At 43.3% G+C, this 17,460-nt stretch overlaps 2 protein-coding genes across 2 annotated transcripts in view; one reads left to right on the top strand and one right to left on the bottom strand.

Moving 5' to 3' along the window:
- The first annotated feature begins 685 nt into the window (after nt 1-685).
- Nucleotides 686-9,015, top strand: LOC138722924 (5-hydroxytryptamine receptor 5B-like). The gene is made up of 2 exons (XM_069861754.1): nt 686-1,396; nt 8,032-9,015. Exons 1-2 carry the CDS (start codon nt 686-688, stop codon nt 8,362-8,364), a joined length of 1,044 nt encoding a protein of 347 aa, XP_069717855.1. The 3' UTR covers nt 8,365-9,015.
- Nucleotides 9,016-14,727: 5,712 nt separating this feature from the next.
- The window catches only part of CCDC93 (coiled-coil domain containing 93), a 41,857-nt gene continuing 39,124 nt past the window's right edge, over nt 14,728-17,460 (bottom strand). The window contains exons 22-23 of the mRNA XM_069861510.1: nt 17,096-17,209; nt 14,728-15,908 (exon numbers count right to left, since the gene is read on the bottom strand). Coding sequence (XP_069717611.1) covers nt 15,855-15,908; nt 17,096-17,209 — 168 coding nt within the window. The 3' untranslated portion in view covers nt 14,728-15,854. The remainder of the gene's footprint in view (nt 15,909-17,095; nt 17,210-17,460) is intronic.

Below are 17,460 nucleotides of genomic sequence, written 5' to 3'. Positions count from 1 at the left end.
GTCTGTGAGGAGAAGGGGTGTCTCCCTAACGGGTTCCACGAAAAGCGAGGCTGTCCCACCTCCCGGCGGGGGCTGCTAGGGGAAGGAGGCGTCCGACTGCCTCTCGGGGTCGGGCGGGGGGAGACACCAAGCGACCCGGCTCTGCGGTACCAGGGGTGCCGTGAGGCGGGGTCTGCTCCCCCCCGGCGGGCTCTGCGGGGCCGGGGATGACGTGAGGCGGGGTCTGTCCCCTCCTCAGCGGTGCTGTGAGGCGGGGGGCTGCCCTCCTCTCTGCGGGGCCGGCGGGGCCGTGAGGCGGGGGGCTGCCCCTCTCTCTGTGGGGCCGGGGATGACGTGAGGCGGGGTCTGTCCCCTCCTCAGCGGGGCCGGGGGTGCCGTGAGGCGGGGGGCTGCCCCTCTCTCTGTGGGGCCGGGGGTGCCGTGAGGCGGAGGCTGCCCCCCTCTCAGCGGGGCCCGGGGTGCCGTGAGGCGGAGGCTGCCCCCCTCTCAGCGGGGCCCGGGGTGCCGTGAGGCGGGGGCTGCCCCCCTCTCAGCGGGGCCCGGGGTGCCGTGAGGCGGGGGGCTGCCCCCCCCCCGGCGGGCTCGGCGCGCAGCGGCCCCGCGGCGGCGGAGGGAGGCGGCGCCGGGGCCGGGGAAGCGGCGCTGCTGTGTCGGAGCGGCGAGGAGCCGAGCCCCGGCCCCGGCAATGGGCGACAACGCCTCGTCGGGCGGCGCGGACGCCAACGCCTCCTCGGTGGGCACGTGGAAGGGCCGGGAGCCTTTCTCCGTCTTCACCGTCCTCGTCCTGACCCTGCTGGTGCTTCTGACCGTGGCCACGTTCCTCTGGAACCTGCTGGTGCTGGCTACCATCCTGCGAGTGAAGGCTTTCCACCGGGTGCCCCACAACCTCGTGGCCTCCACGGCGGTGTCGGACGCGCTGGTGGCGGCGCTGGTGATGCCGCTGAGCCTGGTGAAGGAGCTGTCGGCGGGGCGGCGGTGGCGGCTGGGCCGGGAGCTGTGCCTCGTGTGGGTCTGCTTCGACGTGCTGTGCTGCACCGCCAGCATCTGGAACGTCACCGCCATCGCCCTGGACCGCTACTGGTCCATCACCCGCCACCTGCAGTACACGCTGCTCACCCGCCGCCGCGTCTCCAACGTCATGATCGCTCTCACCTGGCTGCTCTCCGCCGCCATCGCCCTCGCCCCCCTCTTCGGCTGGGGGGAGACCTACAGCCCCGAGCAGGAGCGCTGCCAGCTCAGCCAGGAGCCGTCCTACGCCATCGTCTCCACCGGCGGGGCATTCTACCTGCCCCTCTGCGTGGTGCTCTTCGTCTACTGGAAGATCTACAAGGCGGCCAAGTTCCGCGTGGGGGGCCGCAGGAGGAACGCTGTGGGGCCCCTTCCCAAGGCTGCCCAGGTAAGAGTGTGGGACCTGCTCCTGCTTCTCCACCTGCTCCCGGCCGTCACCCCTGTGGTGGTGGTTTCAGCTCGGTGAAAAGACCGAGATGTACCCTGGAGCTCTGGTGTGAATTTTGCTCCGTTACAGACTGTGTGTGAGCAGTACATGGCCCATCAAAAAGTACCACTCTTGGAGAAGAGTTTTGTTCTGGGCCCTTCACCATAAGAAGGATGTTGAGGCTTTGGAGCGAGTCCAGAGAAGAGCAATGAAGATGGTGATGGGGCTGGAGAACAAGTCTTATCTGGAGCAGCTGAGAGAGCTGGGGTTGTTTAGTCTGGAGAAGAGGAGGCTGAGGGGAGACCTCATTGCTCTCTACAACTACCTGAAAGGAGGTTGTGGAGAAGAGGGAGCTGGCCTCTTCTCCCAAGTGACAGGGGACAGGACAAGAGGGAATGGCCTCAAGCTCCACCAGGGAAGGTTTAGGCTGAACATCAGGAAAAAAGAATTCACGGACAGGGTCATTGGGCACTGGCAGAGGCTGCCCAGGGAGGTGGTTGAGTCACCTTCCCTGGAGGTGTTTAAAAGATGGGTGGATGAGGTGCTCAGGGACGTGGTTTAGTGATTGATGGGAATGGTTGGACTCAATGATCCAGTGGGTCCTTTCCAACCTAGTGATTCTATGATTCTATTCTCGTTTGTTTCTTAAGTGTGCCATAAGGGTATGTGACAGGCACATCCACTACCAGTCTGAAGAGCTATTTAAAAACTGTCTTGTTAGTCTGAATTTGCCATTCCTTGGAGTTTTTTCCTCTTTATTTTTATACAGTGTTGTTGGGGTTAACGAAGACATAAACAGATCCCTGGGCTGTGTACAGAGTAAGTGCGTGCACGTTTGTCTACCAGAACCAGCTTAGTATGGGATCTATCAATGACTGAATAGATTTTAATACATAAATGATACATTTTATTTATGTGCTTGGGCTATTTTACCTTGAATACTGGGAGCGTATTGTGCATTGCGTAGTATTAAAGCAATGAGTAATGAATTGTTTCTATTTTAAATTCACCAGCTGTCTTACACACCACATACTCCTCCTTCTTATCCCAAACATTGCCCGCAATCCCACAAAACCCTAGTCATGTGGGAGGGCTCATTCATTTCAGGGATACACCTAACTGACAGGAAAGCTGTGTCCCTGCATAAGGGTTGAGGTTGGTCTCTTGTGCCCTGTTAAGTCAGGCTTTCTGCGTGACGATGCTGTCACCCATGCCATGTCGCCTAGGTGCTTAGTAATGCTCTTTGTAAACTTTCTCTGCTTTCTGTCACATAGTCTTCCTCTCACTCCTACCTGTGGAACTGAATCTTTATGGTACATTTTTGTAATTGCATGTTGTACTTGTTAAGTCCAGTCCCTTCCAAACAGCAAAAGATGAGTTGTGTAGATATTAGAAATACTTTAAGACACATGGAAGATTTCTGTTCAGTTGAGGCTAATCCTACAAAGCCTCACTCCTTTGCTAAGTCCCTCTAATTTAATTTGGAGTCATGGTAGGAAACATTATTATGATCACAAATACAAGTTTGTAGGTTGGGTTCCCTCATTCTGGTGAGAGATGACAGCACTGGCAATTACATGTGGTCAGACTTACATATTTGGATCATAATGTCCTGGAGATGTTTTTAATATAAATTTGATTTATGAAGCTGTCTTCTATGCAAAATAATTAAATGTGTTTGTGTTAGAAAAGATGACAATGTCTGCTCTAGTGGCATTTTTTTTTTTTCCTGTGGCCTTCATCCTCTGGTTTGCACCAAATTTCTTTCTGAATTGTTGTGTGATGAATGTAGTACTTGGAGTTAATGTATAATCCTTCCAAGCACAAAAGCTAACTCAATATTTGTAGTGGTTTTGCACGCTTTATCTTCTTACATACATACATATTTATTCAGGACTAGTTTGGCATCTAAAATTCTGGGAAGCTAAATGTACTGAGGCATTGCTGCTTAAGTTTAAGCCTGTACAGAGACATGTTGTTGGTGTGTCAGTTTTAACATGAAAAAAGTCTGGCTTCTAATTGTTATAGCTCTGTCTGCAGAAGCCTTTGCGTGGGCACAGCTGGGCTGGCAGGTAAGTGGTTTTTGCTGATGCAGTGTCTGGGGGCTGGTTTAGGCTAGGCTGACAAAAGAGTTCCTGTCGGTGTGAGCTGAACGCTCGTTTTGGAGGGATTGCCAGTATAGCTGTTATGCAATACCACTGAATGCTCAAGCCAGCAGTTCTTCGTCTTTCATATATTTGCAGCGACACTGACTTCTCCTTTTATAACAGTGATTCTTGAATCTGCAGTTGGTATGTAGTGGCAGCCTTCTGCATCATCCCGGCACTTTCATTTGCTGACTTACATAAAATGACTTCTGTGATGGGCGTGCAAAGCTTTACTCATCGTTTAAAGGAAGAGCTGATGCTCAGCTGCACATGTATACATTAAACAAACCCATGGATCAAAGGAGCTGACATTCAGGATGCATTTCTTTTGCGTTTTCTTTCTAAGTTGAGGGACTGACTTACTCACTTGAGATTTATCCTGATCCCATTTAAGCTTATAGGAGCAGGATCCTGTCCACAGGAAAAGTTGTGGTTCCCTAGTGAATTCTGGAGAAGAATCTTCTCACACATCACTACTATTCCTTTGGTAGAACACAAAGATAACATTACCGGGGCAAAGCTGGAGAGGTGATCCAGCTTTGCTTCTTCCCATTCAGGGGTAATTAGGCTGCAAGTGTCAGCACTGTCCTTTTTTTCTGATGGGGAAAGTTCTGTTCCACCTCTCCTGTTTTGCTATCAACTCGCTCTCATTTTCTGTCTCTTTCTCATCTAATGTCTCTCCTGCCTTTACTTTCTTTCATCCCTTCCTCCTCTGAGAATGCTCACCTGTCATGCTCACCTTGCATAATTTTTCTTCTGTCACTGTTGTTCTGACTGTGACGTGCCCTCTGCTTCTATGTCAGTTCTTGGCTCATGTGCCCTGCACTGGCTGATGTGACAGAAAAGGGGCTTTCAATAGCCAGTGCTAAAGGCTGGCAGTGCTCTTTAGGCTGGAGATGAACAGTAACAGCAGTGATCCCTGCTGGGAAAGACATCTGTGTTGCACTCAGGAATTAGCTGTCAGGTAGCCCTGAGCTGGAACCGCATGCCAGGGCTGCAGGTTATGGCCTGAGGTATGCCCAGCAGTGGAGCTGGTTCATTCTAGCGGGTTAATTTAAGGAGGAAAAGATTTGAGGTCGTAGTACTCACATGCCAGTAGAAATGCCTTGAAGAAACCAATGAACCAACTGGAACAATTACAATGGTACCTTGATGGTTTTGCATAGTGTTTTTCAGCAAACAGAGCCAGGCTCCAGAGTGCTTTGCAGGTTGCCTCTCTGTATGTATATTTACATATACAGACACGCACACACTCTTACACATAGAATAAGCAGTTGTCTCAGAGCTCAGAGCTGGCTTACAGATCTTATGTTCTATATTCTATCAAAGGTGCAGAATAGAATAGTTACAAAATAACTGTGTTGAGTCATTTGTGGTTAAAATTTTACTTGTGTTTTTTAAAAACTTTTTAAAGTGAAAAAAATTAAGGTGAGGGAAAGGGACATGAAACATCTGAGGTGCTTTAGTTTTAATGAGAACTTGCTTCTTGTTTTCCCTTGATACAAAAAAATTGCAGAATTGGGACCCTAAATTAGGCTGGTGCTTTTATAATTATTCACTTGTTAATTATGAAACTCCTTAAAAAGTGAACATCACAGTCAATACTGATGTCAGTGACACTCATGTAAAAAAACCCTAGTGACATATCATCACTGACAGAGCTGCTCTCTGTCATGCTTTGTTGACAGTAAGTAATAATCCTATAAATAGTTCAATTGAAAAAATGAGAGTGCTTGAAAAAACAGTACATACTGCTGGATAGTGCCCTTTTAAATCAGGGATACTAGTTACCTTTTCAAGATCATTTTGTGCATCTTTTCCAAATAATTTCTTATGGCAAACTGAAGCAAGATATCTCCAGTCTGCCATGGATATTTACACAGTTTACTTAATCAAAGGTTCCGTGAGAGATCCTGTTATTTTTCCCTAAAGCTCCAGGCTCCTGTTTGCACTTTTATTACAGTTACTGTTATTACAACATTATTCACAAGTCCCAGGCAGAACTAGTAAAAAAAAATTGCAAAAACAGCTGTAACAACAGATACAGTGGAGATTAAGTAGATGGGAATATGGCTGCTGTCCTGTAATTTACAAAAAAATACCATGATCTATTTTCACTTGCTGTTTAGCATTCGGAAGCCTGATGTTTGTGGAAACTCCTCTCCTTTCAGTAGGAGCTTGACCAGGCTTGTAAATGCATGCTTCATTAGGGAAAACACCTGAGGACTGTGGTATCATCTATCAAAATAAACTGAATAACTTTTTCTCACAATATGAAATTAAGTGATAAATGAGTCGCTACTAGTAAATTCTGGAGTTCAGTTGCAAGTCTTCTAAAACTTTAAGTGCTGAAAAGGCTCTGATTTTGGCACACTGCGAGCTCTGTCTTTTGTGTAAGAGTTGAAGGTTAAATATAGTACCAAACCATGCCCAGTGCTAGTGACAATGTCCTTTGTATGGCTCTTCCCAAGAGGCATACTTATGTAGCTATTCCTCAGGGCTAAGATGTAATTTTGCAGGGTTGCTTGTCACAAATTTGTCCTCATGTCATACATTCATCCCTTTTTGCAGAGTGTGATTAAGGATGTGCAGAACAAGTCCTTCTGCAGACAAATGGTGTGATCCTTGCTACATGAGGGGTGTCCCATTTTAATTGTCAGGACAGATGTGATTTTCATTTTCCTCCATTATTTGCCTGTGCCCATAATCTGCTGCTCTTACATTCTGCAGCCATGTCTCACGTCTGAGGGTGAAGACAGGGATATCCATCTTGAAGAGTGATTGTCTAGCCATTGCTAGTTCTTTCCTCTCTGAGTTGCTGTGCTCATATTAAACAGCGGCCCTCCATGTATTATAAAGCTTACACACATGTGGAATACGAAGCTAATTTAACAACAAGCCGTCTCTGGAGTGGTGTCAAAGTCTTGAAGTGCCTGTGAACTATCATTTAGGCAGATTTTAGACTCTCAGGTTGCATCTTTAAACTGTTTATTTTATTGCACTGTCTTCATAAATAGTGTCTAGAAGAACTTTAAACGCAGAGACACTTTAACCTTCAGATTAAAATCACAAGGGAGTATCTTTTTTTGGGTAGACTCTAAACATACTAATAACTTGTGCCCAGAAACAGTTCATAACAGTCTTGCTGCCAGCTGGAGCTCTGTGCCATACTCGCTGTGTAGCTGAATGTCTTGCCCTTAGGAAGAGATGAGACAAGAAGTACTGTCAGCAGCCTGGAGCAGCTGACGCTTTCCCCTCTCTTGTGTAACTTTTAAACTAAAGGCTGATTGAAGTGGTGTGTTTTCTGACAACAGAGTACTTTTTGTAAGAATACCCAGTAGATCTGAGTGAAGTAAAGGACCAGTGACAGAAAAGAGAAAATGAGGAACAGAAAATGGTGCTTCTCCAGCAAACTCATTTTTTTGATTACTACCAGAGTGTTTTATTAGCTAATTCAAAATGGTAGCACAGTGCCTCAGTGCATCATTTCAGGTGCTCCCATCATTATACACTGTGTGTGCAATGTGAACAGGCTGCAGGTGGTGCAATCACTGCTCTGTCCCTCTCCAGGAGTGAGAAGTATATGTGATGAGATAGCCTCTGTCAAGAAAGAGCAGAAGGCACCTAATTTCTGTCTTCGTAAGGGACTCTTCTTGACGGATTTACTTTCCACTAAAATATTTCCAATGCAATCAATTTACTTTCGGGGTAATAAAATACCAGCATTTTTCAAAGATCAAACACATTTCTTAAAACTTCCCTTTGACTGAAATCCCATTCTTTCATTAAAAAAGGTTCTGTTGGAAAAATATTCCTGCAGATTTAGCTGAGGTTTTTTTAGGTGTGCTCTGTCCCTTCTGCAGAACAAGTGGTACTGCCAAGCTCCTGCACCCACCAGGGATGGGATTTTGAGCTTTGCATCCAGGGCAGTTAGTCTGAAAAAGAATAGATTTATCTTGTATTTGAAGAGTGGGCATTTGTTGCAAGTCCCTCCCTAATACCTTAGGGAAATTACCCAAAGGGCCTGCGATGGAATGAAATGCATTTGCTATTGAGGCCTCAGAAACCCTGAAGGTCACGCAGCAGCATAGGAGAGTCTGGTTTAGGGATAGGCAGAAAGCATGTGCCTTTATTAGTCTTCCTCAACAATCTGATTTCCCACTAGGTATCAAGGCATCCAATAAAATAAACTGAAAAAGAATGCCCACAACTCATGGCATCAATTACTCTTTATTTAGCTTTGTTTGTCAGTCACACTCAGCAGCTTTTCCAACATAATGAGAAGTCTGGTAATTTTGGCACTCTGGGGCATTTTCTTTCTTTTAGCATGAAAGGAACGGAGTTGGGGCCATTTGTGGTAGGTGCACAGATGTCGTGCTGTCATTTAAAAGTAATACTTCACTCAAACAAATTGTCTTGGTAAGAATCCATGTTTGCTTTTGTTTTGAGGTGAAGGAAGCTTCGCATGAAACACAGATGGTGTTTACAGCTCATCATGCAGCTATCACTTTCCAGACAGATGGAGAAACATGGAGAGAACAGAAAGAGAAAAAGGCAGCTCTGATGGTTGGCATCTTAATTGGAGTTTTTGTATTGTGCTGGATCCCTTTCTTCATCACAGAATTAATAAGTCCCCTCTGTTCCTGCAACATCCCACCCATCTGGAAAAGCATCTTTCTTTGGCTTGGCTACTCCAATTCTTTCTTTAATCCTCTCATTTATACAGCATTTAACAAAAATTACAATAACGCCTTCAAGAGCCTTTTTGTAAAGCAGAGATAAAAGGGGACACGGAGGAGAAGATGATTACTTTGTTGCATAATACAAAGATGTCTTGAGGGAAACATGCCTATGATATGTATGGTTTTCACACACAAGACCTACTTAAAGGGATTTTGGAACAATGGAAAAAGTGGAAGATGCTTGGATACAAATCTACTGACAGTTTGCCGTTCCTCCTTGGAAATACATATATGCTGCTCCAGCGTTTGGCAAAGAAGATTGAGCCGGTGAATACCTCCCGTCTGTTCTTTAGATGAACATGTGTTAAGGTCTTCAAGCGGCGCACTGTATGTGTCTAATACCATGACTGTCAAATCTAACCAGACCGATCTCATCTAAACGCCTGCAGGTGCCATTCTGTAGCTCACTCATCGTTAGCAAAGGCACCACTGGGAACTGCTAATTGAGCAATACTGGAATGTTTGTGATATTGGCAGGATGCTGGCTTCATTTCTGAGATTTATTTGGAAGGGAATAAACATGCTATATTCAATCAGTTGTTGAATTGATGAGAAATTAAAATGGGTGACTAAGCAACTCAAAACAATGCCTTAATATGATGGAAGGGCTGCGTGTTCCCTAGCAAGAAGCAGTCTTTGATGGGAAGGGTTAGTGAAATACAGGTCAGTTATCTCTGCTAGGGTTAAGTGACGCTTTTAGAGCCAAGTGTAAAATTATTGGCAGCTACTGAGAATATGTTTGCACCCGCTTGCATGGGAGGAGGAGCTAGTGTGAAGTTTTCACCTGGCTTATACTCCCTCACTCAGGGCTCAGTCTCCCTGTTTTCTGAAACTCGGGTGAGGTGAAGATCGGCACCTGATACCTCCAAGTGAAGCAGGGCTGTACGCTGTCTGTTATTTCATACTACCATGAGACTGGGCGTATATTCGCTGTTAGAAACACCGAACATTGAATTAAATCACCAGGTTTGCTGGCAGCAACGCGTGGCTGCTTTTCAGTGGTGGGTACCTGCGCTGTGCTGTCTGGGGCCCTTGGGTCAGAAATGTGGTCATCCTCCTGTCCAAGTGAGGTGCACAATTTGTCAGCCTGCATCAACCTTCCTCTACTGTAAGGAATTTACTGATGCCATCAGGTCTGAGTGACTCCAAAAACTCCAGAGTGACTCAAACCCAAGCCTTAAATTGTTTTTCCAAGATCTAACAAACACTCCTGTCCCAACAATATGTACATACATAAATTAAAAGTCTTCCCATGCATACTGCCCAGTGTCTCTCTCTCTATTTGTTCCTGTAGTGCATTTTAGTTCTTGCCCTTCCCTGGAGGGGGATGCTGATGGTATTTCTGAGTATTTTCTGCATGGCAGCTTTTTACTGACACAGTCCCAGCACTGTCTCCCATTTCCTCCTTAAGCTTCTTTAGGTACCATAAGGGCAAAACATCACAGCTCCTTTTGACGGTTTAACCTTTTATATGCCTTTCTCTGCCAGTTTTGTGTTTTCTGGAGCTCAAGCAACCCTTTGATTCCAAGTGTACTCTCGGGCAAACAGCGCAAAACAACTAAAACTCACCAGTTTCAGGTCCAGCAATCTATACCGCTGGTACTAAGTATCATGTAGTGTGGAAAACAGAAAAATGATGCAGCCTTTACTTGCTTGTCTGTAAAGCAGAGTTTAATGCAATGAGGCCTAAAATGATTCATGTATCTGATGATACCAGTTTGTGCTTTATGTCAGGTATATGGGCAGCCTGGACCGAGGCAAGTTCCAGCTCCTTTCTAAACAAGTGACTTTAACAAATGCTGTCTGTCAAAGGGCACATCCCACCAGTTCCTTAAGGGAACTGCCTGGGCTCATCTCATTAATGCAGATCTGCAGTTACAGCCACCTGTGTAGCTTATGCACCTACACAGGATGCTTTTCCTCTCAGTTTCAATTCAATGAAAGAATTTTAATAACCTAGAATTTTAAAAATTTTTAGATAGTGGCTCAGACTTTTAAATGCCATCTTAAAAAAAACTCTTTCCCATGTGAATCTCATTTACTAATGTATGGAATAGCTACAGTTCAAACTAGTATTCGGAGGGTTAATTAACCTAGAAGGAAAACATGCTTTTAAGAGTCTAAAAGTTACTAAAATCTGTGGGCCTTATACAGAACCATAGATGAATTTTTCAAGTTAATTGATTTTTTTTCATGTAAGATAATAATTGCTTTGAAAACCTTGAAATCCAAACAAATGCCATGGAAAGAGAAAATGAAGAGGTCATCTTAAATTAATTGTTGAAAAGCATGCAACTGTCCTGCATGTGGCCACTCCTCAAGCTTCTAATAATCATGTTTTTGCCAGATTTTAGTGCCTGTAAGATAAGCTGTTAGCAGCAGGCAGGTCTAAGACAACCTGGCTGCACATCACAGTCTGCAGAGCTATTTGTTCCAACTGTATGTACCCAACTAACTAGAAGAACACCAGGCTCTGGTTTTGGTGCAGGAACCCTTCCAGTTAGTGACACAGATTTTAAAGGTACATTTTGGTATGGCTTGGCATCTGGCACATGAGGAAACGCCATAAAGCTGGAAGAGAGCTGTGCAGTTCGGTGTAGGTGCCAGTGTTACTGCAGCTGCTGGAGATGCAGCAGGGCTGTCTGTCTTCAGTTAGCTTGAGAACTGGTAGCAGAGCTCCTGACATAGCTTACAGTGTAGCTCTCCACCTCCTCAAAGATGAATTTAGCTTCCCTGGGAGGTGGAGCTGAGCCTCTGTAATTTTCCTGTGAGAAGTTTGCCAGATAACTAGCTTAGTGCTCTGCCCACCTGCCCGCCCTCTGTGCCAGCAGAGTTGTTACAGGATGACAGGCTGCAGCTGAAAGCCGCCTGGCTTCATACACACCCAGAGGTGATAAAAAACAAGGCAGAGCTTCCATTTCACTGGTACCGTTTTAGAAAGCTCTAAACAAAATCATCTTCCCACACTGGCCATGTACATGTCTGCGTTTAGAAGAGCAGCAGCACATATTCAGGATTTAAAATCCTGGATTTTAATCACATGGAATCTGAGCTTAGCATAGGGAGAAGAAATACTTTATCTGGAGTTATGGCCTAACGTGCTGGATGCTGCCTCCTCCTCACGGATGGAGAAGGCATTACCACCCCCTGGCTTTCTGCACAGCAAGCACAGCCTTTTACCCACGCATCTGTGTGCCAAACTCAGTAACTTGGTGCAATGGGAGCATCGCTGCTGGATAGTCATCAGCCTTGATTAAAAAAAGTCGGAACAGTAGATAAGTTTTTACCTCCCTTGGTGCTTTATTTCTGTGATTAATTACTCTTGTTATTAAAACTTGCAACTTTATTTTAATTGGAAAAAAGAGGAAAGAGTAAAATCAAGCACACAAGCATTCCTCTTCCTGGCAATTCCAGCATTAGAATTTGGCTCTTTTGTTATTGCTGTGTATTTATTCTTAGCTTTAGACAGACTAAAGGAAATACAGAAAATACTACTCTTGTGTGAACTTAGAGAAAAGATACAGCATCTTGAATATCCAAATAGGGAAAGAAAAAAAACCAAATCAACTATTCTAAAGAAACATCATTTGGCAGTGCTTAGGCATATGGTCATTTATTTCCCCAAACATAAGTTGCTGATTCAGAACACACCAGTCATCTCTGATTGTACACAGTGGACTATTAGTTTTAATTTTATTTCCTGACACTGAATCTGCTCCTAGAACAACTCACTGGAGAGTATCGCTCAGCAGAAAGGCACTGCTGTATCCTGCAGCAAGGCTCAGAGAACCTTGCAGCTATATTGAAGATAAGGCCATAGTTTGTTGTGCTGCTGAAATCTACAGATTATGCAGAAATCCAAACACCTTGGAGGATGAATGTGAACAGAAAATGCTAATAACTTTTATGCTCCTCTCTCTGGGACACCTGCATCTGTGCTACAGCTTCCACAAAGAAAGCTCTTCAGTAATTTATTATAGTACCCAGGGGTTCCTGATCTTTCAGCCATAATGCAATCTCCCCTTCTAAATAGCTGTTTTACATAAGAATTTCCAAGCCCTTCCTCCATGAAGATTGATGCACCAAGAGATGATGGGCTTGGCCCCGAGAACAGACACTGACAAACCCCTGGGGGCTGTACCTCATGAGCTAGTCTACACCAGTCACCCAGACACTGGGTATGAGCAGCAGCTGATGACAGGAATGTGCTGCCGGGGGTGGAGTGGATGCTAACCCTGCCTCAACTGCTGGGTAAAGAGGTATCGCCTGCCTCAGGCTCCAAGGCCAAGAGCCTGAGTAGTTCCGACACTAACTGACTGAGGTTGCCCAGGTGGCAGCCGTGGTTCTGTAGACACTGCATGAATAAGCAGGCTTGCATTCATAATTTTTTAAGATAAAGGACTATTCTAGGAGTCTGCCACCCACCACCTGAATGAGTAAGATTTGTATATCGCCTTGTACAAGTGTTCTGCTCACAGGCCTGATTTAGCAAAGCTGGCGCTAAGGAGGTGGATGTACCAGCAAGCACAAGTCTCCGGTTCTCCCTTTTGCATGAGTACCAGCAGCTATACAAGACGGGCCCTAAAAGAAGCAATATCCTTTCTCTTGTGCAAGTAATTTTATGTTTCTAAAGAAATGTCTCCTATATAGCTGGGTATACGTGTACCACAGCATCCATGGAGAATAAAGAGCGCATCATGCTACTTGGTCATGATTTTGCATGTCATGCATTTCTCCCCCATCAAATACTGTTTGGTTCAGGAACCTACACGCTGAGGTCACTCTCCAGTAAGAAGATTTTTCAGGAAATAAAGAGGAAGAAAAGGAGAAACCTTAGATAAAATATCAGTCACGTTTTAACTTACCTTCAAAGACTTTCTTTTGTTCAGATCAATAGTGACTTGGTGCAGCACTCCATTCATTTTGACATACTGTAACAAAAAGATTGTCTGGATTTTGCCACGCTCAGAGTAGGTGTATGTCAACGATGTCACTCTCAAAAGACATTACACAATCGCATTCATGGAACTGCATTGAAAGAAAGCTGTCACATTCTAAATATACGTGCCTTACGTTCAGAGACTATCTCAGCTTCTGAAACTATGAAGCCAACATTGCAGGAGTTTATTCACAGAATATCAAAATAATTAAATTTATTGAAATGCAAGTTAAAGCTCTAAGCAGGCTTTATGAAATTAAGAAAAAGCTTTGCTACAAGGCCTGTAAATGTTAATTTACAAGCCTGATAACACCAAATTAACTCAGAGCAAGACCTTTCTCTTTAAACATTCAAAAGAAATCTAGCAACTCTGAGGTAAAATTCTGAGAAACTCTTAGTTCCTCCCATGCAACCAGCTGCAATGGAGAATTAGGACAGACTCTGCTTGCTCTGGGTTTGTATGCTGGGGACTGGGATGGTTAACATTAATCATTGGAAGAGTCAAGATACACAAGACCTAGTCCTTCTGGTAATAAATTGCCAGTTTAAACAAAATAAAATCATCACCTTAGACTTGGTAAAATATTTACATCATCCATGATGAGTCCTGCTTCTATCCATTCCAAACACTTTCTTAAACGTTTTGCTTTCTTGAGAGTTGGACCACCAGCACAGCGAAGCAGAAGATCAACCTTGCCTAATACCTCGCAGCCGAACCAGGAATTTCCAGCAGAAGCTTGTGTTGCTTATAGTATTACCAGGTCTCCCACTGCCACAGACCCCACAGGTAAACTCCAGTTTAAGCCTGCATTGGGCAGGCCAGTTTCTCACTGCTTGTTTTGTCCCTTTGTTCTGTTACACGTTTTTATTTTGATAAATCTAAATTGGCTTTGTATTTAGAACTGCCTTTACTTCCATAGCGTTTGGAAGTGTTTGGGGTTGTCACAAAAACACGGTCTCATTTATGAGAAGGTACACCACGCTGAACCTAGTCTATCACAGTTTTAGTACCCCAATGCATGTTACCTGGACAGAACATCAACAATTTCCCTACGCAAGGCTTAACAAATGCCTATGCTTCTCTATTTTCAATGCTACACAGTTTCCATAAATTCACATGATAATATCAAACATTCCATTGTATTAAAAAAGAGTGGAATTCGGTATCATAGCGTCAAGAACATATACTGTCTCCACTGAGAGTTCAGCATCTTAAGTGGATACTTAGTGAAGAAAAAAAATAACCCTCCATGGTCCTCCTTATACCAGGTTTTATAGTTTGTGCCAAGTACCAAAACACCAAGATTACCAAAAGCAGCAAGAGAAAACAAAATGTTACAGATTGACACATGCAATCAACCTTGTGAGTGAATATGGGCATAATCTTTTAATGCACTTGTAATTCCAAAGCATGTTACAGCTTCTAAAGCCAGTCCCACTTTAAAAACACAATAGCAGAAAGTCAACGAATTCCAAACATTCTTTATTTTATATTCGCTGCTATAGAAAGTCATCAAACAGCATGGTCATCAGTGTTATCGAGAAAAAAAGAACGTGGATTTTCTTCTCCTGAAGATGTGATTTACATTAAGAAGTCAGTCCAAAATCCTGATGTTAAGTACAAAAAGCAACTGTTTTAATTATAAAATACTGTATATACAGATATAAAAATGTTTCAGAAAGCATTCCACAAAGTTCCTAAACTTTGAAGGGCAAATCTTCAGCAGTTAAATGGGTTATTGTCTTCAAAAGTGAGCATCAGTTCCTTCGAACAGAATGTCTGAGTTTTTATCTTCCTATATTACAGGTGACACAGACTTTGATTTTCATCCCAGTGAGGGATAACATGATAGTCCTAGTAATTAAGGTGTTTTTTTCCTGGAGCTATTAATTTAACAAGCACACTCACTATATATAAAAATGAAATTTCGAAGAAATTTATACAACAGCTAGACTTTATAAAAATATAGATCTATAATTTTACACCAGGAATTATCCATGGTAAATTTCCATCTTCTTATGCCTTATCCATTAAAAATTAACTTTTATCCTTTGGAACCTTATCTATGGCTAGAGTGTAATCTAAAACAATGTGATGTTATTAGCTGGTGAAGAGAGTTTCAAGAATCTCATTCTGTGGGTTTTTTGGCCAAAACTCAACAAACCACTGCATTCCACAGTGCTCATCTTGTGATGCTGGACATATTACACGGCAAATATCTACTTATTTCAGAATCTTGACCTAATTCAGTATTAACACCCAAATAAAAAACATCCCTGTTGTCCTTACTGGGGGAAAAAACCCACAAACCCAAATAAATAAAATTAGACAGTATTTCTATTTTGCTGTACTGCGTTAACTCTTTACTATGTAGTGGAGGCAATAATGAATAATACAGACGGGATGAAGAAATGTAAAACTGAATACATACTGGAAAAAAACAGACTTTTACAGCTGTGTGCATATATATATTTTTATATATATATCTATCTATATATATATATCTATCTACATTGCAGTTATAACTGTCACCTCACAAAAGAGTCAATGGACTGAAGAATCATCTATAAACTTCAATGGCTGGAGTTCTTCAGGACGAACTGGCTTTCAGCTTAGACAGCAGCATTTCATTCTTACGGCATTCCTGTTAACAGAAAGCAAACAGGTAAGGAGGCCACTGCCCTTACCTCTGTTAGTTATGTCTTTGCATTAGCAAAACCAAAGCCTCCTATTTTGAAAGATCTCCAAAATCCAAAGTAGCCTGGAGTGAGTGATGAGCGGAACATGATTCCAATTCATCCATAATGCTATTCTAATGGTAATAGTCATTAAACTTTATGACATTCAAGCCAAAAGGAATGCTGCCTGACCGTTCATCTAAAGTTGTAAGAAGGAGCTAAAGTAAATCCACCTTTTTACATACAAATTGTATAAATCCAGAACTCGATAGTTTTCAAAATAGTCAGTGTTCTGGGAACAACTCTTAAGACCAGAAATATATTTACGTAAGTACACACCAACTATTTTCAATACCACAAGCAAGACAATTTATTTTTAAGGATAGCAAGGTTGGATAGAAGTTCCCTCACAGGGCAGTGGAAAAAAACCAGCTTATTTACGCTTCCAAAAAAAACCCAAATTCCAATTGGAGTATAAAATTTTGTGTGTCAGAAAAGCGGCTGAGCAGTCCCTGTCATTCTCCCAGAGAACATTGTCGGAAATAGGAAGGAACCGTGCCAGAACAAAGCAGAACAAATTACAGAAAGATGTTTGTGCTTAACATCTGAAGCCAAATGACAATTTTGCCTGGCAGCACTACTTTGTCATTCATTATCATTGAGACAAAAATTAACAGAAGCACATTATGATTAAAAGCTGAGGAAAGGCTAAATCAATGAAGCATTAAGCAGTGCTTTCACAGTGCTATGCTTAGAAAACAAGGCTGGTTCCTAAAGGTATTTGTAACTACTGAGATCCTGGATTCCATCCCTTATTCACATTTCCACGACCCTCTTTGCTCCAATACCTAACTGCTCACAGATCTTTGAGAGATTCCATTTAGACACCTAATATACAACTTGCTTGGTAACAACTAGTCCTTCCCTTGGACCATGGACGGGTGCTAATCTATTGGATCAAAAGAAAAAAAAAAATTATTTCCAGAATCAAATTCAGAGTCCAAGAATCACGAGGTGATAACCACCAAGAGACATCATGAACACAGTGCAATAAGCATCATATTAGCAACTCTTGTGCACGTATTAGTGCATATGCCAAGTCAAAATAGGTCACTGAACACCTGCCAGTTTACGTTAGCAAAATCATTCTTACCTCTTTAAATTCTTTCACTGTTTTAAAGTAAAGTCTCTGTTTTTCTAGAAGCTCCAGGTATTCATCATTTAACTGGTCTCTTCGCATTTTGTTTTCTTGCTTCTTCTTTTCCATCTGTTGGTAAAGAGGAAGGGTAAGAGGATAAGGAATACACACATGTACTGCATAAGGAACAACTATTTGTAATACGCAAGGCAAGACAGATGCTTCATAAGTGTTACCCCTGGCTTGTGCTTTAAATGCAAAGAACATTTAGGTCAGCCCTTAAGAAAATTAAAAAGCTGATGCAGAAGCCTCAGTACCAGTGATGCTATAGCTAGCATTCATAATTAAACTAAGGCTCACATCTCTGCAAGCCAAGGATC

The sequence above is a fragment of the Phaenicophaeus curvirostris genome, chromosome 7 (assembly GCF_032191515.1).
Source record: "Phaenicophaeus curvirostris isolate KB17595 chromosome 7, BPBGC_Pcur_1.0, whole genome shotgun sequence".
In the NCBI taxonomy this organism is placed as follows: Eukaryota; Metazoa; Chordata; class Aves; order Cuculiformes; family Cuculidae; genus Phaenicophaeus; species Phaenicophaeus curvirostris.
The sequence above is the reverse complement of the archived record's forward strand: the minus strand, read 5'-3'. Positions and strand labels throughout refer to the sequence as shown.